Raw genomic sequence first — 26,879 nt, forward strand, 5'->3', positions numbered from 1 at the left:
ACATCTCTATTTTTTTTTTTTTTCCTATTCTGTCAGAACTTTGACAACTCCAAGTAGTTTTCATGTGGAAATAAAGACTCATTGTGGTTTTGTTGGATTGAGTTTCCAAACCTTATAAATAGTTTTGTAACCCTTCCCACACTAACGCTAACCTTTACACATGAATTTGGCCATGGCATTTCTTTAAAATATGCCAGAATAAACACTTTCAGTTTTTGTTTTTTGACCACCTACGGTATATTACCACAAGTGTTTTCTTCATGGGGTTTCAAAATGCCTGAAATAATGCTTAGAGCTACATACAGCATGCTGTGTTTTATAAAAGAAACCAGAAAGGCAAAAACACCAGTTAACAAACCGTACCAAAAAAGGCTTCTCATTGCATTCCATATTTCTGATGAACCTTCAGTTATCATCTTTAGCTGGCATTTCTACTACAAAAATGTGCCTCAAAACACAAAAGTGCAGAAAAATGTCAGCAAAAACCTGTTTGTACAAGTCCCCCAAAACTGCACAAAACCTTCCAATGTGTCTGCATTTCAGAAGTTATAGAAAGCAGAGTGTGCTGAAATCGCTCAGTTTCAAAGACCAGAACTGTAGTACATTTTAGGTTGCTATTAGGCTACTTTCACACTTGCGGCAGAGTGATCCGGCAAGCAGTTCCGTCGCCGGAACTGCCTGCCGGATCTGGCAAAACGTATGCCAACTGATGGCATTTATAAGACTGATCAAGATCCTGATCAGTCTTAACCTCTTAAGGACACAGGGCATACAGGTACGCCCTGATGTCCTGGTACTGTGTATTCCCGATCACCGCTGCACGGCGCGCGGTGATCGGAACTGTGTGCCTGCTGAAATCAATCAGCAGGCACCTTGGGTCAATGCCGAGGGGACCCCCCCTTTCCCGGTATCGGAGATCGCTGTGAATTAACCCCTTATATGCCGCTACCGTGGCATAGAATTGGTTTGTGTCGGGTGAGCGCATAGAGTCCCCACGCTGCTGTGGCGGGGACTCTGTCTCAGAAAGCAGCCCGATGCCATGCAGAGGCTGCCCAATGCCTTGCACGGCATCGGGAACTGCCTTCTACTGGAGCCGAGGAGATTCAGCCTCAGGCTGGGTCTCCTAGGCAACCTGTTAGTGTATGACTCACAGTCAATGCATTACAATACAGATGTATTGTAAGGCATTGCAGAGGGGATCAGATCCACAAAAGTGAACATCAGAAATAAAGTTAAAAAAAAATATGTTTTTAATAAAATGTATAAACTCCCCTTTCCCTTTATTTTGTAATAAAAAACACAGAACCCACCCCCCCCCCCCACACACACACACATAATAGGTATCGCCGCATTCATAATGACTGGCTCTATAAATATATCACATGATCCACCCTGTCCGATAAATACCATAAAAAATAATTACATCACAAAAAGTGCAACACCAAGTGATAAAAAAGGCATATGCCCCCCAAAATAGTACCAATCTAACAGTCACCTCATCCTGCAAAAAATGAGCTCCTACCTAAGCCAATCGCCCAAAAAATAAAAAAAACTATGGCTCAGAATATGGAGACACTAAAACATCATTATTTTTGTTTAAAAATGCTGGTATTGTGTAAAACTTAAGTAAATAAAAGTAGACATATTAGGTATCGCCGCGTCCGTAATAACCTGCTCTATAAAAATATCACATGGCCTAACCCCTCATGTGAATACCGTAAAAAAAAAGCTATAAAAGCCATTTTTTGTTACCTTACATCACGAAAAGTGTAATAGCAAGCAATCAAAAAGTCATACGCACCCCAAAATAGTGCCAATCAAACAGTCTTCTCATCCCGAAAAAAATGAACCCCTACACAAGACAGTCGCCCAAAAAATAAATAAAACTATGGCTTTCAGAATGTGGAGACACTAAAGTAGTCATATTTGGTATTATCGCATGCATGACAACCTGCTCTATAAAAATACTACATGATCTAACCTGTCAGATGAATGTTGTAAATAACAAAAAATAAAAATGATGCCAAAACGGCTATTTCTTGTTACCTTGACTCACAAAAAGTGTAATATAGAGCAACCAAAAATCATATGTACCCTAAAATAGTACCGACAAAACTGCCACCCTATCCAGTAGTTTCCAAAATGGGGTCACTTTTTTAAAGTTTCTACTCAAGGGGGGCTTCAAATAGGACACGGTGTCAAAAAAAACAGTCCAGCAAAATTTGCCTTCCAAAAACTGTATGGCATTCCGTTCCTTCTGCGACCTGCCGTGTGCCCGTACAGCAGTTTACGACCACATATGGGGTGTTTCTGTAAACTACAGAATCAGTGCCATAAATATTGAGTTTTGTTTGGCTGTTAGGGCTCTTTCACACTTGCGTTGTCCGGATCCGGCGTGTACTCCACTTGCCAGAATTACACGCCGGATCCGGAAAAACGCAAGTGAACTGAAAGCATTTGAAGATCCGTCTTCAAAATGCGTTCAGTGTTACTATGGCAGCCAGGACGCTATTAAAGTCCTGGTTGCCATAGTAGTAGTGGGGAGCGGGGGAGCGGTATACTTACAGTCCGTGCGGCTCCCGGGGCGCTCCAGAATGACGTCAGAGCACCCCATGCGCATGGATGACGTGCCATGCAATCACGTCATCCATGCGCGTGGGGCGCCCTGACGTCACTCTGGAGCGCCCCGGGAGCCGCACGGACGGTAACTATACTGCTCCCCCGCTCCCCACTACACTTTACACTTTACCATGGCTGCCAGGACTTTAGCGTCCCGGCAGCCATGGTAACCATTCAGAAAAAGCTAAACGTCGGATCCGGCAATGCGCCGAAACAACGTTTAGCTTAAGGCCGGATCCGGATCAATGCCTTTCAATGGGCATTAATTCCGGATCCGGCCTTGCGGCAAGTCTTCAGGATTTTTGGCCGGAGCAAAAAGCGCAGCATACTGCGGTATTTTCTCCGGCCAAAAAACGTTCCGTTCCAGAACTGAAGACATCCTGAACGGATTTCTCTCCATTCAGAATGCATTAGGATAAAACTGATCAGGATTCTTCCGGCATAGAGCCCCGACGACGGAACTCTATGCCGGAAGAAAAGAACGCAAGTGTGAAAGAGCCCTTAACCCTTGCTTTGTAACAGAAAAAAAATATTAAAATGGAAAATCTGCCCAAAAAGGGAAATTCTGAAATTTCATCTCTATTTTTCATTAATTCTTGTGGAACACCTAAAGGGTTAACAAAGTTTGTAAAATCAGTTTTAAATACCTTGAGGGGTATAGTTTCTAACATGGGGTCACTTTTTTCGAGTTTCTAATCTAGGGGTGCATCAGGGGGGCTTCAAATGGGACATGGAGTCAAAAAAAACAGTCCAGCTAAATCTGCCTTCCAAAAACCGTATGGCATTTCTTTCCTTCTGCGCCCTGCCGTGTGCCCATACAGCAGTTTACGACCACATATGGGGTGTTTCTGTAAACTACAGAATCGGGGCCATAAATATTGAGTTTTGTTTGGCTGTTAACCCTTGCTTTGTAACTGGAAAAAATGGATTCAAATGGAAAATCTGCCAAAAAAGTGAAATTTTCTCTCTATTTTCCATTAATTCTTGTGAAACACCTAAAGGGTTAACAGTTGTAAAATCAGTTTTGAATATCTTGAGGGGTGTAGTTTGTAAAATGGGGTAATTTTTGGGTGGTTACTATTATGTAAGCCTCACAAAATGACTTCAGACCTGAACTGGTCCTGAAAAAGTGGGTTTTAGAAAATTTCTGAAAAACTTCAAGATTTGCTTCTAAACTTCTAAGCCTTGTAACGTCCCCAAAATTAAAATGTCATTCCCAAAATGATCCAAACATGAAGTAGACATATGTGGAATGTAAAATAGTAACTATTTTTGGAGGTATTACTATCTGTTATAAAAGTAGAGAAATTGAAGTTTGGAAATTTTCTAATTTTTCAAACTTTTTGGTAAATTTTGTATTTTTTATAAATAAAAATGATTTTTTTTTACTCCATTTTACCAGTGTCATGAAGTATAATATGTGAAAAAAATTATCTCAGAATGGCCTGGATAAGTAAAACAGTTTTAAAGTTATCACCACATAAAGCGACACATAAGTACACACAGCGACTCCAAAATAAGCCGCTTATGGACCTGGTACCACAAGCCACAAAATAGAGGAAAAATTGAAAAAGTACATTAAAAGTAACAAACGCGTTTTGCCACTGGCTTCGTCAGGGAGAGTCTGCCACCCAGATAAAACCTATGCAAACAACATAAGAACATAGAAACCTGCATATGTTATCTCTGGTCCGATTTGATTTGGGGGCCCCAATGCTGGACTTTCTAGCTACTGAGTTACATGGGATATAAACTGTATGATACAGCGCATTTTTAACATAGTGACCTTGTGGTGATGCAACATCCAATTATATCACAGGGGGAGCAGGGGTTGAATCTAAATCCATAGATGATCATACCCATTCTAACAAACATTTAGACCACATTTCAAGTGTTTGTTTAATGTTTTATTTCATTTTATGGGTTTATTTTTATTATCATTTTTTTTCTTTTTTTTCTTTTACCTATATTTTGTGTGCCTTTCAATAAATACATGTTATTTGTTTAGCTCGCAAGCAGGAAATTATCAAAGTGACAGAGCAGCTTATTGAAGCAATTAACAATGGAGACTTTGAAGCCTATACGTAAGTATTGCTATAATATTCTTCTAGTTCATAGTCCTATTTATGTATTTGGGAATTTTGAATGATTTATTCACAAATTTATGAATATCTGTGTTTTCCACTGCTGACTTCAACATGGGATCATTGGAAGGAAAACTTTCCAACTCTTCCTGGCTGACAGATGTCCAGTGCAGCAACTGGCAGCAGTTTATTCCAGACGTGAATACTTGGCCGAACGTGCATGTTTATGGTAGATTCAAGAGTAATAGCTGTCAGACAAGCAAGTGTTCATCTGACAGCTATCTTAAGTATATGGCCATCTTTAAATTGTATATGACTTTTGAATTTTAGCTTGCATCAAGTCATAATATAGAATGTTGAGTAAATGTGGAACATTGCTTTATTTTAATTTTACTGCATCCAAGCGAAGCTGGCAACGTCTGAGCTCACTGTGTACTATTGTGAACTGTGTGTCTCCAGTTTTGCTACTAGTTTGCCAAAATTCTTAGTAAATTGTTCACTTTAGTTGTGGTTGCATTGCTAAACTGTTGACTTGGCTCCCTTGAAAATTCAACTTAGTCCTTGCTGTTCTTTCAAGTCTGCATAGTGCCTGTTATTGTCTGGAGACCTTATGATATTTAAACTGAAATGTTAATATTTAATTTACAGAAAGATTTGTGATCCTGGCCTTACTTCATTTGAGCCTGAAGCACTGGGAAACCTTGTGGAAGGCATGGATTTCCATCGATTCTACTTTGAAAATGGTGTGTTGTATTTTTCTTCAGTGTTTTTTGTCTATATGTTTAACCCCTTACGGACCCTTGCCGTACATGTACGTCATAGCTGGACGTGACTTAAGAACCAGTGACGTACATGTACGGCACAAGGTCCGCCGGGCACTGGGAGGGAATCGTGGGGAATTGGGACACCATGGCTGCTCTTACCAGCAGGCAGCCATGCCAGATAAGGGCAGCATGGTGCAGCACCGCCCCCCCTGCAACTCCAAGTGCTGCGATTGGCCGGTCAATTCAGACTGGCACATCGCAGCGCAGGAAGCTGTAAGAAGCATCGGGGGAGAAAGGGGGTCAGGGGAGGTGACTGGTGCTAAACTGGTCAACACCGTTCTCCTTCGAGGTGAGGCAGGGGACACCATAGTTTGGCGTCCCCTGCCAGCGCTGCGATTGGCTGGAACAATACTGCAGCCAATGGCAGTGCTATAGCTGCACAGGAAAGGGCTGAAATTCCCTGCATGCAGCCATTCTAGCTGGTGACTGCATACAGAGAGGTTCTGTGCCTTTCTGTGCTGCTTTTGGCTTGCTGGGACTTGCGGTGCACCGCCACTGCCCTTTACCATTTTCCTGCTGAAATAAGAAAAAACGAAGAAAAAAACAACGTCTGGAATTGCTGCACTGATTTTTATATTTTTTCATTTGCAGCTGTTCCAGGTCCCTAAACCACCCTCCGTCGGCAGAGCACCGATTAGTAGTGTGCTCATTTATATCTGCACATTTTTGAGGATTTTTTTGTGTGAAAAAAAGACCTGCAGTTAGTGGTAGTTACAGTATTTTTTTTTATTTAAATATATATATATATATATATATATATATTATACACAGTGGATATAAAAAGTCTATACACCCCTGTTAAAATGAGACGAAGATAAATCTTTCCAGAACTTTTTCCACCTTTTAATATGACCTATAAACGGTACAACTCAATTGAAAAACAAACTGAAATCTAGGTAGAAATTTAGGTAGAGGGAAGAAAAAATATAAAAATAAAACACTTAAACTAATACTTTGTTGAAGCACCATTTTGGGTTCGAGTCGATCAGCATGGCACATTTTGACTTGGCAAGATTTGCCCACTCTCCTTTGCAAAAACACTCCAAATCTATCAGATTGCGAGGGCATCTCCTGTGCACAGCCCTCTTCAGATCACCCCACAGATTTTCAATCGGATTCAGGTCTAGGCTCTGGCTGGGCCATTCCAAAACTTTAATCTTCTTCTGGTGAAGCCATTCCTTTGTTGATTTGGATGTATGCTTTGGGTCGTTGTCGTGCTGAAAGATGAAGTTCCTCTTCATGTTCAGCTTTCTAGCAGAAGCCTGAAGGTTTTCTGCCAATATTGACTGGTATTTGGAACTGTTCATAATTCCCTCTAGCTTAACTAAGGCCCCAGTTCCAGCTTAAGAAAAAAAGACCCAAAGCATGATGTTGCCACCACCATACTTCACTGTGGGTATGGTGTTCTTTTGGTGATGTGCAGTGTTGTTTTTGCGCCAAATATATCTTTTGGAATTATGGCCAAAAAGTTCAACCTTGGTTTCATCAGACCATAACACCTTTTCCCACATGCTTTTGGGAGATTTCAGATGTGTTTTTGCAAAATGTAGCCTGGCTTGGATGTTTTTCTTTGTAAGAAAAGGCTTTTGTCTTGCCACTCTACCCCATAGCCCAGACAAATGAAGAATACGGGAGATTATTGTCACATGTACCACACAGCCAGTACTGGCCAGATATTCCTGCAGCCACTTTAATGTTGCTATAGGCCTCTTGGTAGCCTCCCAGACCAGTTTTCTTCTTGTCTTTTCATCAATTTTAGAGGGATGTCCAGTTCTTGGTAATGTCACTGTTGTGTCATATTTTCTCCACTTGATGATGACTGTCTTCACTGTGTTCCATGGTATATACTTTTGTACCCTTCTCCTGACTGATACCTTTTAACAATGAGATCCCTCTGATGCTTTGGAAGCTCTCTGTGGACCATGGCTTTTGCTGTGGGATGCGACTAAGAAAATTTCAGGAAAAACCAACTAGAGCAGCTGAACTTTATTTGGGGTTAATCAGAGGCACTTTAAATGATGACAGGTGTATGCTGACTCCTATTTAACATGATTTTGAATGTGATTGCTTAATTCTGAACACAGCTACATTCCCAGTTATACAAGGGTGTGCACATTTATGCAACCACATTTATTTTTTTTATTTTTTTGTTTTCTTCCCTCCACCTAAAAGATTTCAGTTTTTTTTTCTATTGAGTGGTACAGTTTATAGGTCACATTAAATGTGGTAAAAGTTCTGAAATTATTTATCTTTGTCTCAATTTTTTACATCACAGAAGCCTGACATTTTAACAGGGGTGTGTAGACTTTTTATATCCACTCTCTCTCTCTCTCTCTCTCTCTCTCTATCGCCGTACTCAGGAGAAGTTGGGCAATGTGTTTTGGGGTGTCATTTTACATATACCCATGCTGGGTGAGATAAATATCTCGGTCAAATGCCAACTTTGTATAAAAAAAAATGGGAAAAGTTGTTTTTTGCCAAGATATTTCTCTCATCCAACATGGGTATATGTAAAATGACACCCCAAAACACATTGCCCAACTTCTCCTGAGTACGGCGATATCACATGTGACACTTTTTTGCAGCCTAGGTGGGCAAAGGGGCCCACATTCCAAAGAGCACCTTTAGGATTTCACAGGGCATTTTTTACACATTTTGATTTCAAACTACTTCTCACACATTAGGGCCCCTAAAATTCCAGGGCAGTATAACTACCCCACAAGTGACCCCATTTTGGAAAGAAGACACCCCAAGGTATTTCGTGATGGGCATAATGAGTTCATGGAAGTTTTTATTTTTTGTCACAAGTTAGTGGAATATGAGACTTTGTAAGAAAAAAAAAATATCATTTTCCGCTAACTTGTGACAAAAAAAAAAAATTCTAGGAACTCGCCATGCCCCTCACGGAATACCTTGGGGTGTCTTCTTTCCAAAATGGGGTCACTTGTGAGGTAGTTATACTGCCCTGGCATTTTAGGGGCCCTAATGCGTGAGAAGTAGTTTGAAATCAAAATGTGTAAAAAAAAAATGCCCTGTGAAATCCTAAAGGTGCTCTTTGGAATGTGGTCCCCTTTGCCCACCTAGGCTGCAAAAAGGTGTCTCACATGTGGTATCGCCGTACTCAGGAGAAGTTGGGCAATGTGTTTTGGGGTGTCTTTTTACATATACCCATGCTGGGTGAGAGAAATATCTCTGCAAAAGACAACTTTTCCCATTTCTTTATACAAAGTTGGCATTTGACCGAGATATTTCTCTCACCCAGCATGGGTATATGTAAAATGACACCCCAAAACACATTGCCCAACTTCTACTTAGTACAGCGATATCACATGTGTGACACTTTTTTACAGCCTAGATGCGCAAAGGGGCCTAAATTCCTTTTAGGAGGGCATTATTAGACATTTGTATCCCAGACTTCTCACGCTTTAGGGCCCCTAAAATGCCAGGGCAGTATAAATAGCCCACATGTGACCCCATTTTGAAAAGAAGACACCCCAAGGTATTCAATGAGGGGCATGGCGAGTTCATAGAAATTAGTTTTTTTTTGGCACAAGGAAATTGATTTTTGTTTAGTTTTTTCTCACAAAGTCCCCCTTTCCGCTAACTTGGAACAAAAATGTCAATCTTTCATGGACTCAATATGCCCCTCAGCGAATACCTTGGGGTGTCTTCTTTCCAAAATGGGGTCATTTGTGGGGTATTTATACTGTCCTGGCATTTGAGGGTCTCCACAATCATTACATGTATGGCCAGCATTAGGAGTTTCTGCTATTCTCCTTATATTGAGCATACTGGTAATGAGATTTTTCTTTTTTTCCGTTCGCCTCTGGGCTGAAGAAAAAAATGAACGGCACAGATTTATTCATTCGCATCGATCAATGTGGATGAAAAAATCTCTGCCAAAAAAAAAAAAGGAAGGGAAAGGCGTCTGCCAGGACATAGGAGCTCCTCCCAACATCCAAACCCACTTAGCTCATATGCCCTGGCAAACCCGATTTCTCCATTCACATCAATCGATGTGGATGAATAAATCATTGCTGGTATTTTTTTATATACAAAGTGTTTGCCAAAGCATATGAACACCGCCGCCCCCTCAGCTCATATGCCTCGGCAAACTTATCTTTTACTGCAGAGGAGAAATCTCGTCTTGCAGCGCCGCATACACCGACTTTTGTGTAATCTGACAGCAGCGCAATAAATTTATTAACTTTAACTTTATTTAACTTTTTGAACAGAACGTTAACTTTTTTGCTTACCGGTGTTTTTTTTTTTGTGTTTTTTTTTTACCTTTATAGGACAAACCTCTCCTTCCCCATGGGACAATGTGCGAAGTGCAAATCGCCCAAAGATGTGGTGAAGTACATTATGCACTTTGTCCCAGGTGAAAGGAGAGGTTTGCAGCAGCTCTGTGTGAATGGGCCCTAATAGCCCTGTGTGCCTGTCCTGTGAGATGCAATCCCTATGCTAAGTGTACCTGTGTGTGGTACTTCCGGAAACACTCCCCTAAGCATAGGGCAGGGTGGTCAGGGCAGTCAGGACAGAAATAGCGGGTGTCACGCCTTATTCCACTCCAGCTACAGACGAGACATCTTTTTCGGGGTGACGGTTGGGTTGAGGTACCAGCAACGACATTGGGGAAATGTCGCTCGTTTAGACGGCTCACTACACTGGTGGTTGGGGCCACGGAACCTCCTGGATACAGGAGGTTCTCGATGATCTCTTCCTGAAATTTGAGGAAGGATCCTGTTCTCCCAGCCTTACTGTAGAGAACAAAACTATTGTACATAGCCAATTGAATCAAATATGCAGACACCTTCTTATACCAGCGTCTGGTGTGTCAGGAAACTAAATAAGGAGCCAACAGCTGGTCATTGAAGTCCACCCCTCCCATGAGCGAATTATAGTCGTGGACACAAAGGGGCTTTTCAATGACACTGGTTGCTCGTTCTATTTGTATTGTTGTGTCTGCGTAAATGGAGGAGAGCATGTAAACGTCACGCTTGTCTCTCCATTTCACCGCGAGCAGTTCTTTGTTACACAAGGCAGCTCTGTCCCCCCTTGCAAGACGGGTGGTAACGAGCCGTTGGGGAAAGCCCCGGCGACTAGGTCGCGCGGTGCCACAGCAGCCAATCTGTTCTAGGAACAAATGCCTGAAGAGGGGAACACTTGTGTAGAAATTGTCCACATAAAGATGGTACCCCTTGCCAAATAAGGGTGACACCGAGTCCCAGACTGTCTTCCCACTGCTCCCCAGGTAGTCAGGGCAACCCACCGGCTCCAGGGTCTGATCTTTACCCTCATAGATCCGAAATTTGTGGGTATAGCCTGTGGCCCTTTCACAGAGCTTATACAATTTGACCCCATACCGGGCGCGCTTGCTTGGGATATATTGTTTGAAGCCAAGGCGCCCGGTAAAATGTATAAGGGACTCGTCTACGCAGATGTTTTGCTCAGGGGTATACAAATCTGCAAATTTGGTGTTGAAGTGGTCTATGAGGGGCCGAATTTTGTGGAGCCAGTCAAAAGCTGGGTGGCCTCTGGGACGAGAGGTGCTGTTGTCGCTAAGGAAACGCAGTATGGCCTCAAATCGTGCCCTGGACATGGCAGCAGAGAACATGGGCATGTGATGAATTGGGTTCGTGGACCAATATGACCGCAATTCATGCTTTTTGGTTAGACCCATGTTGAGGAGAAGGCCCAGAATTTTTTTTAATTCGGAAACTTGGACGGGTTTCCACCGGAAAGGCTGGGCATAATAGCTTCCCGGGTTGGCGGCTATAAATTTAGTGGCATACCAATTTGTTTCTGCCACGACTAAGTCCAAGAGCTCCGCAGTCAAGAACAGCTAAAAAAAAATCCCAATGCCGAACCGATCTGAGCGGTCTCAACCCGAACTCCAGACTGGGCGGTGAAAGGGGGAACTAATGGTGCGGCTGAAGTTGGGGACTGCCAATCAGGGTTTGCCAGCACCTTAGGGGCTCTACGGGCCTGTCTGTGCGGTGGCTGCGACGGGGTAACTACTGCACGTGCCACCGTACCAGCTTCAACTGCCCTTCTGGTGCTCGCCACTTCACCATGTTGTACGGCAGTGCTGGTACTAGGTCCAGGGTGGGCTGCGCTGCTGGTGTATGCCTCACCATGTAATCCGACAGCGCCAGCCCCACTCTGCTGCCCTTGTAGCGGATCCTGCGCAACCTGTGGTGTAGCAACACGGGGCCGGGTAGGCCTGGTGGTATCAGGGACCTCAACCTCCTCGTCCGAACTTTGGGTCAGACTGCCACTTCTTTCTACAGGTTCGTATTCTGACCCGCTGGATTCGTCAGATGAGGGTTCCCATTCCTCATCCGACTGGGTCAGAAGCCTGTAGGCCTCTTCAGAAGAATACCCCTTGTTTGCCATTTGGTCAACTAAATTTAGGGGGTATTTCCTGAGACTACCCAAGAAAAAAAGCAATCCTGTCTTACAAATGGGAGGCTAGCGAAGTAACGGAAGCTGCTGCGATTGATAAAAAATATTAAAACAGATTTTTTTTTTTTTTTTTTTTTTTATCGCCGCAGCGCTTGTGAAGTGATTGTGCAGTGATAAAAAATAATTTTTTTGTCACTGCGGCGGGGCGGGCGTTGGTGAACGCACGTGTGGGCGTATTAGGTGACACCTGTTAGGTCAAAAGTACCCTTTCCACGACTTAAAATGTTCGTACGGGGGTGCTATTTCCAAAATGGGGTCACTTCTTGGGGTTTTTAATTTATGGGTACGTCAGGAATTTTTTAATGGGACATTGCCCCTAAAATCAATTTCTGCCAATTCAGGCCAGCTAAATTCACATTTAGCTGTTTGCCAGCTATGCGTCCATACAGCAGGTAATGGGGAACACATACTGGAGCGCATTTTCTCCTTTAACCCCTTGTGAAAGTAAAAATTTGGGGTCTACTAGTAATTTATCATTTTTACAAATGTGTGCTTTGAAATGCTTTAATAAGTGTTTCTGCCTTTTATGAGACACCTGTTTGCTGAAAAGTACCCATTGGCACCACTTAAAATGTTTGTACGGGGGTGCTATTTCCAAAATGGGGTCACTTTTTGGGGTTTTTAATTTCTGGGGACCTCAGGAATCTTGTAAATGCCACATGGCACCTAAAATCAATATCTGCCGATTCAGGTCAGCAAAATCCATATTTTGCTGTTAGACTCTAGAGCCCTGCTATGCACCCATACATCATTTTTTTTAGCACATATGGGTTGTTGCCGTATTCGGGGGGGGAAATGGGTAACAAAATGTGGGGTGCATTTTGTCCTGTTACCCCTTGTGAAAGTGAAAAATTTGGGTGTAAAGCAACTTTTCAGGATTTTTTTTAAATTTTTTTTAAATTTTTTTTCCTTTTATCAGCCAAGTGTTTCCTAGTTCTGTGAAACGCCTGATGGGTCAAAGTGCTCACTACACACCTTGAAAGATTCCTTGAGGGGTGTAGTGTCCAAAATGAGGTCTTTTTTTTAAGGGTTTTCACTGTGGGGCACCCCAGGGTGACTTCATATGCGACATAGCTCCCAATTACCATTCCAGCTAAATCCCCTCTCCTAAAGCAATATGGTGCTTCTTCCACTCTGAAGCCTGCTCTGTGCCCATACATCATTTTTTTAGCACATATGGGGTGTTGGCGTATTCGGGGGGAAATGGGGAACAAAATGTGGGGTGCATTTTGTCCTGTTACCCTTTGGGAAAGTGAAAAATGTGGGAGTAAAGCTATTTTTTTGTGAAAAAAATGCAATTTTTCATTTTCACTGCCAACATAGAATGTGTTGGCAGATAAGAACAATTTGGCCCATCTAGTCTGCCCAATATACTGAATACTATGAATAGCCCCTAGCCCTATCTTATATGAAGGATGGCCTTATGCCTATCCCATGCATGCTTAAACTCCTCCACTGTATTTGCAGCTACCACTTCTGTAGGAAGGCTATTCCATGCATCCACTACTCTCAGTAAAGTAATACTTCCTGATATTACTTTTAAACCTTTGACCCTCTAATTTAAAACTGTCCTCTTGTAGCAGTTTTTCTTCTTTTAAATATTCTCTCCTCTTTTACCTTGTTGATTCCCTTTACGTATTTAAAAGTTTCTATCATATCCCCTCTGTCTCGTCTTTCTTCCAAGCTATACATGTTATGGTCCTTTAATCTTCCCTGGTAAGTTTTATCCTGCAATCCATGTACTAGTTTAGTAGCTCTTCTCTGAACTCAGTCCAAAGTATCTATCAATATCCTTCTGGAGATATGGTCTCCATACTGAGCACAATACTCCAAATGAGGTCTCACTAGTGCTCTGTAGAGCGGCATGAGCACCTCCCTCTTTCTATTGGTAATGCCTCTCCCTATACACCCAAGCATTCTGCTAGCATTTCCTGCTGCTCTGTGACATTGTCTGCCTACCTTTAAGTCTTCTGAAATAATGACCCCCTAAATCCCTTTCCTCAGATACTGAGGTTAGGACTGTATCACTGATTTTATATTCTGCTCTTGGGTTTTTTACGCCCCAGGTGCATTATCTTGCACTTATCAACATTACATTTTAGTTGCCAGATTTTTGACCATTCCTCTGGTTTTCCTAAATCCCTTTTCTATTTGGTGTATCCCTCCAGGAACATCAACCCTGTTACAAATCTTTGTGTCATCAGCAAAAAGACACAGCTTACCATCGAGGCCTTCTACAATTTCGACAAGTGTTTCCTAATTCTAGAAAACACCTTTGAGGTCAAAGAGCTCACTACACACCTTGAAAGATTCATTGAGGGGTGTAGTTTCCAAAATGGGGTAACTTTTTGGGGGTTTCCACTGTAGGGCCAACTCAGGGTGTCTTCATATGCGACATAGCTCCCAATTACCATTCCAGCTAAATCCAGTCTCCTAAGGCTGGCTTCACACCTGAGCGTTCGCGATGGAGCGCTCTGTATGCGCGATTGTACGGGCGTTTGCAATCGCGCATACAGAGACAAGTGAACGCCCATTGTCGCACGTTCCCGCTGAAGTCTATGTACGGGAACGCGCGACAAGACGCCCCAAAGAAGCTCATGTACTTCTTGGGGCGTCGGGCGTTTTACAGCGCGTAGGAACGCGCTGTAAAATGCTCAGGTCTGAACCCAGTCTAAAGCCATATGGTGCTCCTTCCACTCTAAAGCCTGCTGTGCGCCCATATATCAGTTTTTGAGCACAGATCAGGTGTTTCTGTAAACTCCAGAATCAGGGTAGTATATTTTGAGTTTTGTTTGGCTGTTAACACTTGATGTGTTGCAGAAAAAAATAGATTTGAAATCTGCTGAAAAAAGTGAAATTTAGAAATTTTATTCCCATTTCCTTTAGTTCTCGTGGGGCACCTAAAGGGTTAACAAAGTTTGTAAACCCAGTTTTGAATAGCTTGAGGAGTGTAGTTTCTAAAATGGGGTGATTTATGGGTAGTTACTAATATGTAAGCCCCACAAAGTGACTTCATAGCTGAACTGGTCCGGAAAAAATGTGGTTTTGGAAATTTTCTTAAAAATGATAAGATTTGCTTCTAAGCCTTCTAACATCCCAAACATGAAGTAGACATATGGGAAATGTAAAGTAAAAACTATTTTTAGAGGTATTACTATCTTTTATAAAAGTAGAAAAATTTAAATTTGTAAATTAGCAAACATTTTTAAAAAATATGTAAATTATTTCATTTTTATATATAAAAAAATACCAATTTTGACTTAGTTTTACCACTGTCATGAAGTACAATATGTGACGAGAAAACTGTCTCAAAATGGCCTGGATAAGTAAAAGCCTTTAAAAGTTATTACCACATAAAGTGACATATGTCAGATTTGCTAAAAATTGCCTGGTCCTTAAGGTGAAAAATGGCTGGGTCCTGAAGGGGTTAAATGCAGACATGTATTCACTTGGATATATATTACACGCTGTTTGCAGAAGTATTCCCATGGAAAGTGGTCATATCAATTCTATTTTCCATCTCTTTCTAATTGGCGCGGGTCTCACGGTTAGGAATGAGACCAAAAAGGGCTTGTGCCATGAAAAATATTCTACATTTTTCAAATCGGCACCTGGATTGAATACTTTTTTTATTTGCATGTAAATAGTATATTTAATTTTATATAATTTAGTATAGCCTTTGAGCTATAGGTCTTTGCGAACTTGCGGCAACCTACCTCATTAAAGGGAGTCTGTCACCACATTTTAGCATGTTAGACCGTTAAAATAGGGTTATGTGATCCAGCCAGAACATAAAAACGGTACCTTTGTGGTAGAAAACAGACTTTTCTTTTTGCCGAAAATGATTATGACTTATAAGATTATGTTCTGAGCCCTCTCAAGTGCCCAGGGCGGTCTCTCAATCCTCGGAGCCCCAGGCAGGCACCTCCTAAATGGCTCATAACCCCGCCCTCCGTGCGCCTCTGCCCGCCCGTTTACTCCCCTCCCCTGTCCTTTTCCACTGCTGCTGTGCGGTCCAAATCGTAGCGGGCGCATGCGCAGTAGGTATTGCGATGCCCTGCCAGGAGCGGGCATCGCATTGCGCATGCGCCCGCTACAATTTGGACCGCACAGCCGCAGTGGAAAAGGACAGGGGAGGGGAGTAAACGGGCGGGCAGAGGCGCACGGAGGGCGGGGTTATGAGCCGTTTAGGAGGTGCCTGCCTGGGGCTCCGAGGATTGAGAGACCGTCCTGGGCACTTGAGAGGGCTCAGAACATAATCTTATAAGTTCATTTTCGGCAAAAAGAAAAGTCAGTTTTCTACCACAAAGGTACCGTTTTTATGTTCTGGCTGGATCACATAACCCTATTTTAACGGTCTAACATGCTAAAATGTGGTGACAGACTCCCTTTAACAAAGCCAAGTTCAGCTTCGGATTTTGACACTGTCAGTTATGCAAAAAAACAAAGTGTCACCTTATAGACTCGATATGAAGCAAGTCTTACTTTGTTTGCCGCAAGTTAGCAAAGACCTTTGTGGAGCCCATAGATTTTACGGTAGGGCAGAGGCTATATTAACAAAGTTTTCAAATCAAAACCCTATTCATTCAACACTACTGATGACCTATATGGGCGTTGTGGGAAAAGATGCGGGTGCGTTGCGGGAACATGCGTGATTTTTCCCCGCGAGTGCAAAGCGGTTTAATGCATTTTGCACGCGCGTGAGAAAAATCTGCATGTTTGGTACCCGAACCCGGACGTCTTCACAGAAGTTCGGGTTTGGGTTCAGTATTCTTGGTTATAAGGTAAAATAATAGCATTCTTTAATACAGAATGCTTAGTAGAAGGTCAATTGAGGGTTAAAAAAATAAATAAAAAAATAACTTGCCTCCTCCAATTGATCGCGTGATGTCACCACAGGTCCTTTGACAGGTCCTGAAGAAAGAACAGGAGACCGGCAGCTATGCGATCAATTGGAGGAGGTGAGTTAATTTTTTTTATTTTTTTTTAACCCATAATTGATCTTCTACTAAGCATTCTGTATTAAAGAATGCTATTATTTTCCCTTATAACCATGTTTAAGGGAAAATACACTCACCTAAAGAACACCTGTTCTATTTCTCATTAATGCGATTATCTAGTCAACCAATCACATGGCAGTTGCTTCAATGCATGTAGGGTTGTGGTCCTGGTCAAGACAATCTCCTGAACTCCAAACTGAATGTCAGAATGGGAATGAAAGGGGATTTAAGCAATTTTGAGCGTGGCATGGTTGTTGGTGCCAGACGGGCCGGTCTGAGTATTTCACAATCTGCTCAGTTACTGGGATTTTCACGCACAACCATTTCTAGGGTTTATAAAAAATAGTGTGAAAAGGGAAAAACATCCAGTATGTGGCAGTCCTGTGGGCGAAAATGCCTTGTTGATGCTAGAGGTCAGAGGAGAATGGGCCGACTGATTCAAGCTGATAGAAGAGCAACGTTGACTGAAATAACCACTCGTTACAACCGAGGTTGCAGCAAAGCATTTGTGAAGCCACAACACGCACAACCTTGAGGCGGATGGGCTACAACAGCAGAAGACCCCACCGGGTACCACTCATCTCCACTACAAAAAGGAAAAAGAGGCTACAATTTGCACAAGCTCACCAAAATTAAACTGTTGAAGACTGGAAAAATGTTGCCTGGTCTGATGAGTCTCGATTTCTGTTGAGACATTCAAATGGTAGAGTCCGAATTTGGCGTAAACAGAATGAGAACATGTATCCATCATGCCTTGTTACCACTGTGCAGGCTGGTGGTGGTGGTGTAATGGTGAGGGGGATGTTTTCTGGGCACACTTTAGGCCCCTTAGTGCCAATTGGCCATCGTTTAAATGCCACGGGCTACCTGAGCATTGTTTCTGACCATGTCCATCCCTTCATAACCACCATGTACCCATCATCTGATGGCTACTTCCAGCAGGATAATGCACCATGTCACAAAGCTCAAAGCATTTCAAATTGGTTTCTTGAACATGACAATGAGTTCACTGTACTAAAATGGCCTCCACAGTCATCAGATCTCAACCCAATAGAGCATCTTTGGGATGTGGTGGAACGGGAGCTTTGTGCCCTGGATGTGCATCCCTCAAATCTCCATCAACTGCAAGATGCTATCCTATCAATATGGGCCAACATTTCTAAAGAATGCTATCAGCACCTTGTTGAAACAATGCCACGTAGAATTAAGGCAGTTCTGAAGGCAAAAGGGGGTCCAATACTGTATTAGTATGGTGTTCCTAATAATTCTTTAGGTGAGTGTAATAAAGTGAATAGACTTTCATCCTAGCAACCATGCGTAAAAATTGCACCGCATCCGCACTTGCTTCCGAATGCTTGCGATTTTCACACAGCCCCATTCACTTCTATTGGGTCTGTGTTGCAGGAAAAACACAGAATATAGAGCATGCTGCGATTTTTCACGCAACGCACAAGTGATGCATGAAAATCACCGCTCATGTACACAGCCCCATAGAAATGAATGGGTCCAGATTCAGTGCGGGTGCAACGCGTTCACCTAACGCATTGCACCCGCGCGGAAAACTCGCCCGTGTGAAAGGGGCCTAACTGTTTTCCCCGAGTCCAGCTCAGGCAGTGGAAAAAAATATCTAACTGTTCTGCACGAGCTGGGCTTAGGGAGACAATGGAGGGGGGGCTGCTATTGATGTTACCATCTCCTAAATCAGGCATCCTCAAACTTCGGCCCTCCAGCTGTTGTAAAACTACAACTCCCACAATGCCCTACTGTTGGCTGATACCTGTAGGCTGTTCCGGCATGCTGGGAGTTGTAGTTTTACAACAGCTGGAGGGCCGCAGTTTGAGGATGCCTGTCCTAAATGGTAGCAGCTACAAACATGCAACTGGTCTTGTTTGAAAGCTGACATTAGCCCAAAACCAGCATTAGCCCAAGCAACAGAGGAGAAATCACTGTTAGAAATCAAGTCGGGAATAATTGCAGGGTAAAATCTGTTTTTACTTTTACTTTCAGCTGTATTCACAGCATCCCAATTTCTATTAGTGATATCTTTCCCTGTACTGAAGGTATTGCTGTCATTCTGGTATTGTCTGAAAGCTTTCAAACAATACAAAGCCCATATCTCTAGCTGGTACCCAACCAGAGACATAAACAGTTAAAGCAGCCCCCCTTTTCAGTCTGGAGGAGAATGAGAGAGCAGCTGACAGGCTGCAGGAGGAGAATAAAAAAATATATATAAAAATGTGGTAATATCATCAATGTACTGACCCTTTTTACCACATAGTGAACACCGTAAACAAATACCACAAAATAATGAGAAAAATGCTGTTTTTTTATCTTCCCCCAAACAATAAAATATTATTTAATACACTATATAACCCAAAATGGTTCCTAAAAAAACCTACAACTAATCCTGCTAAATAAAAATTTAGAAGAAAAAATTAAAAAGTTATGACTGCTAAAACACAAAGGGTGAAAATATTATTGGTCCTTAAGGCTAAAATTAAGGATGTCACTAAGGGGTTAAAAATGCAATAATGTCCCCTGAGTTGTCGCCAATAAGATTTACTGCAGACACATTAAAAATCTACAATAAAAAAAGTGAAATTTTTGGTAGGGTATTTCCAATTTTAACGTGACTGTTAGGAGGTAAAACTGTTTACACTTTCTTCCTCTCAATGCTTGTAAAGTCCCTTTTCAGTCTCTTTTTGCCATGTTTGTGTATTCTGGTTAATTGTAGGGTAATTCTAGTGTGTAGGCGTACAGCAGTGTCTCTTTCTTTGTCTTCTGTAAAGATAGTGCTGTAGCTAAGAGGATATGCTTCCACTTTGTTTTCTTTCACTCTTTATAAACTATTTTAAGATGGTCATGTAGCTGAAGCCCTTCCATCTCTGAATGTGCTGCCATTGAAATCTATGTCCCTGATAACACCCTGCTGGACATTTGTATGAGATCCAGTACAGAAATAACTGACCATTAGGAATTTTCTGTCTAGACTTTGTTCATCCAAGGTTAAGGAACAATAAGAGATTAAGTATCAAATGTTATTTGTATTATGCATTCAGAGAGCTGAACCTTCCGAGTACATTTCATCTAATGCCTTTGTTTTTGTAGCTTTATCCAAGAGCAACAAGCCAATCCATACTATTATCCTTAACCCTCATGTTCACTTGATTGGAGAAGATGCTGCTTGCATTGCCTACATTCGACTCACCCAGTATATGGATAACATGGGGTTGCCGAAGACTATGCAATCTGAAGAAACCCGTGTGTGGCACCGCCGTGATGGAAAATGGCAGAATGTACACTTCCACCGTTCTGGGTCACCAACAATACCCAAGTAAGGGCAAGCCAATTGCATTAGATTATCCTTGAGACAGCAAAATATGTCATTCTGACCAACTTGAGCATGATATGTGCCTCCTTGTACTACATTTTCTTTCATTTCTAGCTCTAGCATTTTTCTCTTAAAGCTGATCTAATAATGCCTGTGCCCCCACCATTTGAAAACAGTCTACTGCAGATGGTGCTGACGCTTCATGACTTCTTCCAATGTATAAGACCACAAGTGGACACTTGCAACATTTTTGTAACTTGGTGCTTGGATTGATGGTTTGTTCTGGCCAAATTATATTTGAAGACTATTCATTAAAAACAGGGAATATGAAGAAATTGCAACCCTTCCTTACATATCAAGTTGACCATCTACAGTTTGCACATGTGCTATTGTTCTCATACTTACTTCAATGTCTCTCTCTTTCTTTCTCTCTCTCTCTCTCTTCCTTGTAGCTAACTCTCTAAGCCTTCCAAGCCTTTTATTGTAAACACTCAAGACAACTGGATGGTATCTCTTAGACCAACTGCATCCTTCCTGTGTGTCCTAATCACAAGTGTTTATTTGAGCACAGAATGTCTCCATGTGTAATGCTTTTGTGTGTTGTATTTTCTATATTTTCATCAGGACCACACCTTACTAAGGTCCCAACAAAGGATCATACAGTACTTGCTTACACTGAAAACAATATGACTATTCCTTTGCTTCTACATATCTAACTACATATCTATCAGTGCTGATTAAAATCCAAACCTTTTTACTCTTTTGTTGATTAGTACATGCTGGATTATTAGTAGATGAGAACCCAGGGCCTGATTTATCATATTCAAAATAATTAGTTTGGAACATATAAAGTATTTTTATTAGCAAATGCAGAAAGTAATCTTATGTCAATATGCAGTAAATACCAACATTTGTAACTACTGTATTATGGTCAATAAGTGCAAGTTGGAATTTCTAGTATACGTATCTATTACAATTTTTTTTATATATACACCAAGGATTTTTGTCTTATTATCGAGTAGATCAATAACTATGAATGGGTGATGGTGGTGGTTTTTGATAATAGACCAAGCAAAATATTGCAATCAGGGTAATTTTGTGCTTTCACAAAATATGATGATTTTTTTTGTGTCCTCGTCCAGAATTAGAGTGAGATTTAGATATTGTGTATTGTGTGTTGTAATGAATATGTGCATTCTAATGGTTATGTTGCACAAAATAGCAAGCAATCTACTGTATGCAAGAAGAGAAATAATTCTCATAGTAATTACCTAGAACTTTATACTTATCCAATGTACAATACAGCCCATACTATATTGGCCTTGTGAATGATATTCTAGGAAGATAATGAAAATTTTTCTATAGAAGTGCAATTTAAGATGCCCATGTACTCTATTGGTTATGTTTTGTAGTCATGTAGTAATATTCATACTGCTACATACATCTGTATGTTCAATTCCATTTTTCAATTTCTCTCTAGCGGCTGTTAACTTCACGCATGCATAAGGAGACATTTTTATCCTTTTTTTTTTTTTTTTCTCTCTTTGTCCACCGCATAGTCCCTTGAATTTATATTATTCCACCTTTGTGAATATCATTATTAAACCTCTTTAAAATGTTAATGTTGTTGAATATTGGATGTATTGCTAGTATGCTAATGAGCATTTCATTTTCTACCGTATGTAATTCAAATGTGTTGAGCCATTTAAACCTGCCAATTTAATTCTGTGGAAGAAATATATTTTTTTCTGTACATCTTTAGTCTCTAGAAGTGGTTCCACTGTTAGCATTTAGATATAGTGCATGATGTAACGTTCTTATTTTTTACTTTTCATTTAAGTATAGCATGGTATGCGGATATAGTACCGTAGATCAACTCTGTCTTCCACAAAACCATGTGAGATTAGGTGGCACCATGGTGGTTTTATTTTATCATCTTTTGTAATGTTGCAATATATTGTACCAATGAACACCATGTATATATTTCTTGCCATAAAATAACGGATATAATTAAAGTAACAATAAAATTGTGTTTTCTGTTGCAGTTGTGTGTTTGTATTTGGTCATATTTTGCTTACTGTAAAATGTCAGATTTACTGTAGACACATGGGAAAGCAGTAAAACATATTTTGGATCTGAACAAAATAATTTACACAAAGGTAGCATGTTTTAATGCTTAACATGGCTGTTTTAATAGCTTTATGCATTCCCTGTGTAATAACAATTCTGGAGCATCTATTCTTATGGCTCTGTGTTGTGTCATTCCTTAATTATTTACACTAGAAGTTATTCATGAAATGCTAGCAGTCTGCAGTAAGGGTACAGAGGGATGACCACCAGTTTTGGGGGGGGCTGTACCTGCACATTCTGAAAATGGCGGCACTGATTGGATAGAGTGAGTCTGTGCAAGTACACGCCCCCAACTTGTTACCTCCCCTCTGTACCCTTACTGAAGGCTAATGGCAATTCATTCATAACTTCTAGTAGAAATAATAGAGGAATGGCACAACATACAGACATAAGAATGGATGCTCCAGAATTATTACATGGGGAATGTATGAAGCTATTAAAACAGTCATGTCAGGAGTGGTGACGGGTCCTCTTTAATTGACCTGATACTGAGCTCTAAATCCCTGGACATAGCTGTAGGAAAGGCTTAAGGCTCATTTACACTGCTCAATTTTGGTCAGATTATCAAGAATGATCATTTCTAAGGCTACTTTCACATTTTGCGTTCAGAGCGGATCCGCTCATATAATGCAGACGATGGATCCCTTCAGAACGGATCCGTCTGCATTATATTGTAAAAAAAATTCTAAGTGTGAAAGTAGCCACAGACTGATCCGTCCAGACTTTACATTGAAAGTCAATGGGGGACGGATCCGTTTGAAAATTGAGCCATATTGTGTCAAATTCAAACGGATCCGCCCCCATTGACTTACATTGTAAGTCTGGACGGATCCGTTTACCTCCGCACGGCCAGATGGACACCCGAACGCTGCAAGCAGCGTTCAGGTGTCCGCCTGCTGAGCGGAACCCAAACGGTGCCAGACTGATGCATTCTGAGCGGATCCGCATCCACTCAGAATGCATTAGGGCTGGACGGATGCGTTCGGGGCCGCTTGTGAGAGCCTTTAAACGGAACTCACAAGCGGAGCCCCGAACGCAAATGTGAAAGTAGCCTAAAAATGTTTGTTTCCAATAATCTGGTTGTGTAAAAGTGACAGATCACCCAATGAATGATCAAAATGCTCGTTGTTCAGGTGAAATAATGCTCAATCACCAACATGTTTGGGGAGCTGATTGTGCTGTGTAAGCAGTACTCTGCTGCCCCAAAACAGTGTATTTGTATGAAGATGAGTGATGATCACTGCATGTAAATGCTGCTCCTCACCTCCACTTATGAGCAGACAATTGCTCGGAAGGAACGTTCTTTCCTGATAATTGTCTGCTTTACTGCATACTAGTTACACTTACACTCTGTATTAGAACAATAGGCTTCCCCTACTGGCGGTTGCCGTCAGACAAATTTTATTTGCTGTAGCTTTGGAGATTTTATCATGTACAGTAATACAGGGTATTTGGGGCTCACGTAGCTAAAGCCATTATAAACGTATATAACACTTTTAACTCGTACGATATCACAGAAGATGTTATCTGCCTTCTTTAACTAAAAGGCCCTTTACACTGGCCAAGAATCCTAAAGATAATCACTAATGAGCGAGTATCTGGCATTATACATGTACTGCTAATTGCAGTACATTTACAGTACTGTTTGCGCATACACAAAAATAGTTTTGCCGGAAACAGATTGTGCTGTAAGGGACTGCATTAGCAATTTCTTCTCCGAATTCTCTGAAAGAGATTGCTGCATGTAAATTCAGGTCTCCTCCACCAGCGAGCTGGAGTTTGTCGGGAAGGAAAGCTTCCTTCCCAACAATCTGCTGCTCTTTCATCCCTCTTAAAGGGACCTTACTGGTTGCACCAAGTTGCATCCTAAAACTCTACTATAATTTCATGTTAATGAAATTAAACGGCAGGGATATTTTAACACAACTTTGTTTCACTAGTTTCAATATTTTAACCCAGTGAGTGTGTAGAGGCATTTAACCTTCCATACTGAATAAGAAAGGCTATTCATACAGCACCTCCTAAAGGGTTTCTCCAAAGGGTGAGATAGTATAAGCTGGCAGTCTATGCAGATATGTTAATATTTTTATAAATTTAGAAATGTTGTGAAATTATTATTTTTTTTAAAATAATTCCTATCTACATAACTATCCAGACCCTTTGCTATAAATTTAGCTCTAGGGGCCTCTTATTTCTCTTGATCACTATTGAGATATATCAACACCTTGATTGGAGTCCACCTGTAGTAAATTTAGTTGCTTGTGCATGATTTGGAAAGACACACCCCTGTCTGTAATAAGTTTTTCACAGCTGACAATGCATATTAGAGCTAAAACCAATCTATTAGGAGGAAAGAACTGCCTGTTAAGCCCAGAGACAGCATTGTGTGGAGGTACAGATCTGGATGGAGTGCACAAAAAAATTCTGCTGCACTGAAAGTTCCCAAGATCACAGTGGCCTCCATATTTCTTAAATGGGAGAAGTTTGGAACAACCAGGACTCATACTGGTCAAACAGCCAAGGCAGAGGAGTGACTTAGGAACAGATTTGTTGGAACATAGAGGTAAAACATAAATAGAAATCGGATGAAACTAAACCTTTATAATTAAACATGCATAATGTGAATAATATGGGTACACACAGCATTGTATGAAGGGGTAAATGATATACAATAGTATGGGTGAAAGTGGAGATAGCCATACAGTTGTGTTCAAAATAATAGCAGTCAGACATCACTAACCTGATCAATCACAGTTTTTTTAGAAATATTTCTACATGGCAAATAATTTACTAGCAGGCATAGTAGAGTAATAGAAATCCTACAGACACAACAGTCATGCGATGCATGCTGCTGATTCTCTGTAATTCAATCACTTATTGAAAGGGGCATTTTCAAAATAATAGCAGTGTGGAATTCAATTAGTGAGGTCATTCATTCTTGGAAAAACAGGTGGCAATTATTGCCCTTATTTAAGGAAGGAAGGCAGCAAATGTTGTACATGCTGGTTACAGTGCATTTCTCTCTGAAACTCTGAGTAAAATGGGTCGTTTCAGACATTGTTCAGAAGAACAGTGTACCTTGATTGAAAAGTTGATTGTAGAGGGTAAAACATATAAAGAAGTGCAGAAAATGATAGGCTGCTCAGCTAAAATGATTGCAAATGCTTTAAAATGGCAACTAAAACCTAAGGTGCGTGGAAGAAAATGAAAAACTACCATTCGAATGGATAGAAGAATAGTCAAAAGGGCAAGGACTCAACAATCAGCTCTAGGAAGATCAAAGAAGGTCTAAAGTTACCTCTGAGTACTGTTACAATTAAAAGACGCCTATGTGAAGCCAAGCTATCTGCAAGAAACCCCTGCAAAGTCCCACTGTTGAAAAAAAGACGTGCTGAAGAGGTTACAATTTGCCATAGAGCACATTGACTAGCCTAAAGAGACATTTTGTGGACTAATGAAAGTAAGATTGTTCTTTTTGGATCTAGTGGCCAGAGACAATTTGTCAGACAACCCCCAAACACTGAATTCAAGCCACAGTACACTGTGAAGACAGTGAAGTATGGTGGCACAAGCATCATGATATGGGGATGTTTCTCATACTACCGTGTTGGGCCTATTTATCGCATACCAGGGATCATGGATCAGTTTGAATACATCAGAATACTTGAAGAGCTCATGCTGCCTTATGCTGAAGAGGAAACGCCCTTGAAATGGGTGTTCCAACAAGACAATGACCCCAAACACACCAGTAAACTTGCAACATGTTGGTTCCAGACCAACAAGATTGACGTTATGGAGTGGACAGCCCAATCCCCGGATCTTAATCCAATAGAAAACTTGTGGGGTGACATCAAAAATGCTAACAAGAAGAATACAAACACTGCTATTTTTTTGAACAGTCTAATATTCACTTTTCAATTTTTTTTAGAGGAATAACACACATTTGATATATTTTTCTTCATCTTTTGATTTGTAATTGTATGTGTAGTGTTCCCAGTGCATTTGTGTGTATGGAAATTAAAGCTATTAGAAGGATTTTGAGCTTCATTCACTTTTCTAAACACACTGCTATTTTGAACACAACTGTAGGTGGGCCATACCGGAAAGATCCAGAATCCGGATGGATATGGATGAGACATTTAGAGGGTATGAAGATCCATGTTAGGACGACCATAGTTTCAGAAACCTAATATGAGAGCGTTTCCCTGCTAGAAATCGCCTACATATGGCATACCTGTTTAACTTTATTGATCCAATCTTGAACAGAGGGGAGTGATGTCTGAAACCAATGAAGAGTAATCAGACATTTTGCCGTAGCTAGTAGTAGGATGACTAGATTGTTTTTGGAGGGGCGATTTAATGTCAAAGGGTTTAGTGAGGAGTTCCTCTGTTGTCAATGTAAACATAAGAATACCGATCTGGC

At 41.2% G+C, this 26,879-nt stretch overlaps 1 protein-coding gene across 6 annotated transcripts in view; it reads left to right on the plus strand.

Annotated features, from left to right (window-relative positions):
* The window catches only part of CAMK2D (calcium/calmodulin dependent protein kinase II delta), a 342,528-nt gene that overhangs the window by 256,490 nt on the left and 59,159 nt on the right, over positions 1-26,879 (plus strand). For 4 of the 6 annotated variants that reach the window (XM_044301298.1, XM_044301306.1, XM_044301323.1 and 1 more), the window contains 3 exons: positions 4,628-4,703; positions 5,352-5,446; positions 20,104-20,329. In XM_044301298.1, coding sequence (XP_044157233.1) covers positions 4,628-4,703; positions 5,352-5,446; positions 20,104-20,329 — 397 coding nt within the window. Of the gene's footprint in view, positions 1-4,627; positions 4,704-5,351; positions 5,447-20,103; positions 20,330-20,778; positions 22,371-26,879 lie in introns of those variants that run through there. The other 2 variants (XM_044301314.1, XM_044301340.1) reach the window with 1 other exon arrangement.

This window comes from Bufo gargarizans, chromosome 1, assembly GCF_014858855.1.
Source record: "Bufo gargarizans isolate SCDJY-AF-19 chromosome 1, ASM1485885v1, whole genome shotgun sequence".
NCBI lineage: Eukaryota > Metazoa > Chordata > Amphibia > Anura > Bufonidae > Bufo > Bufo gargarizans.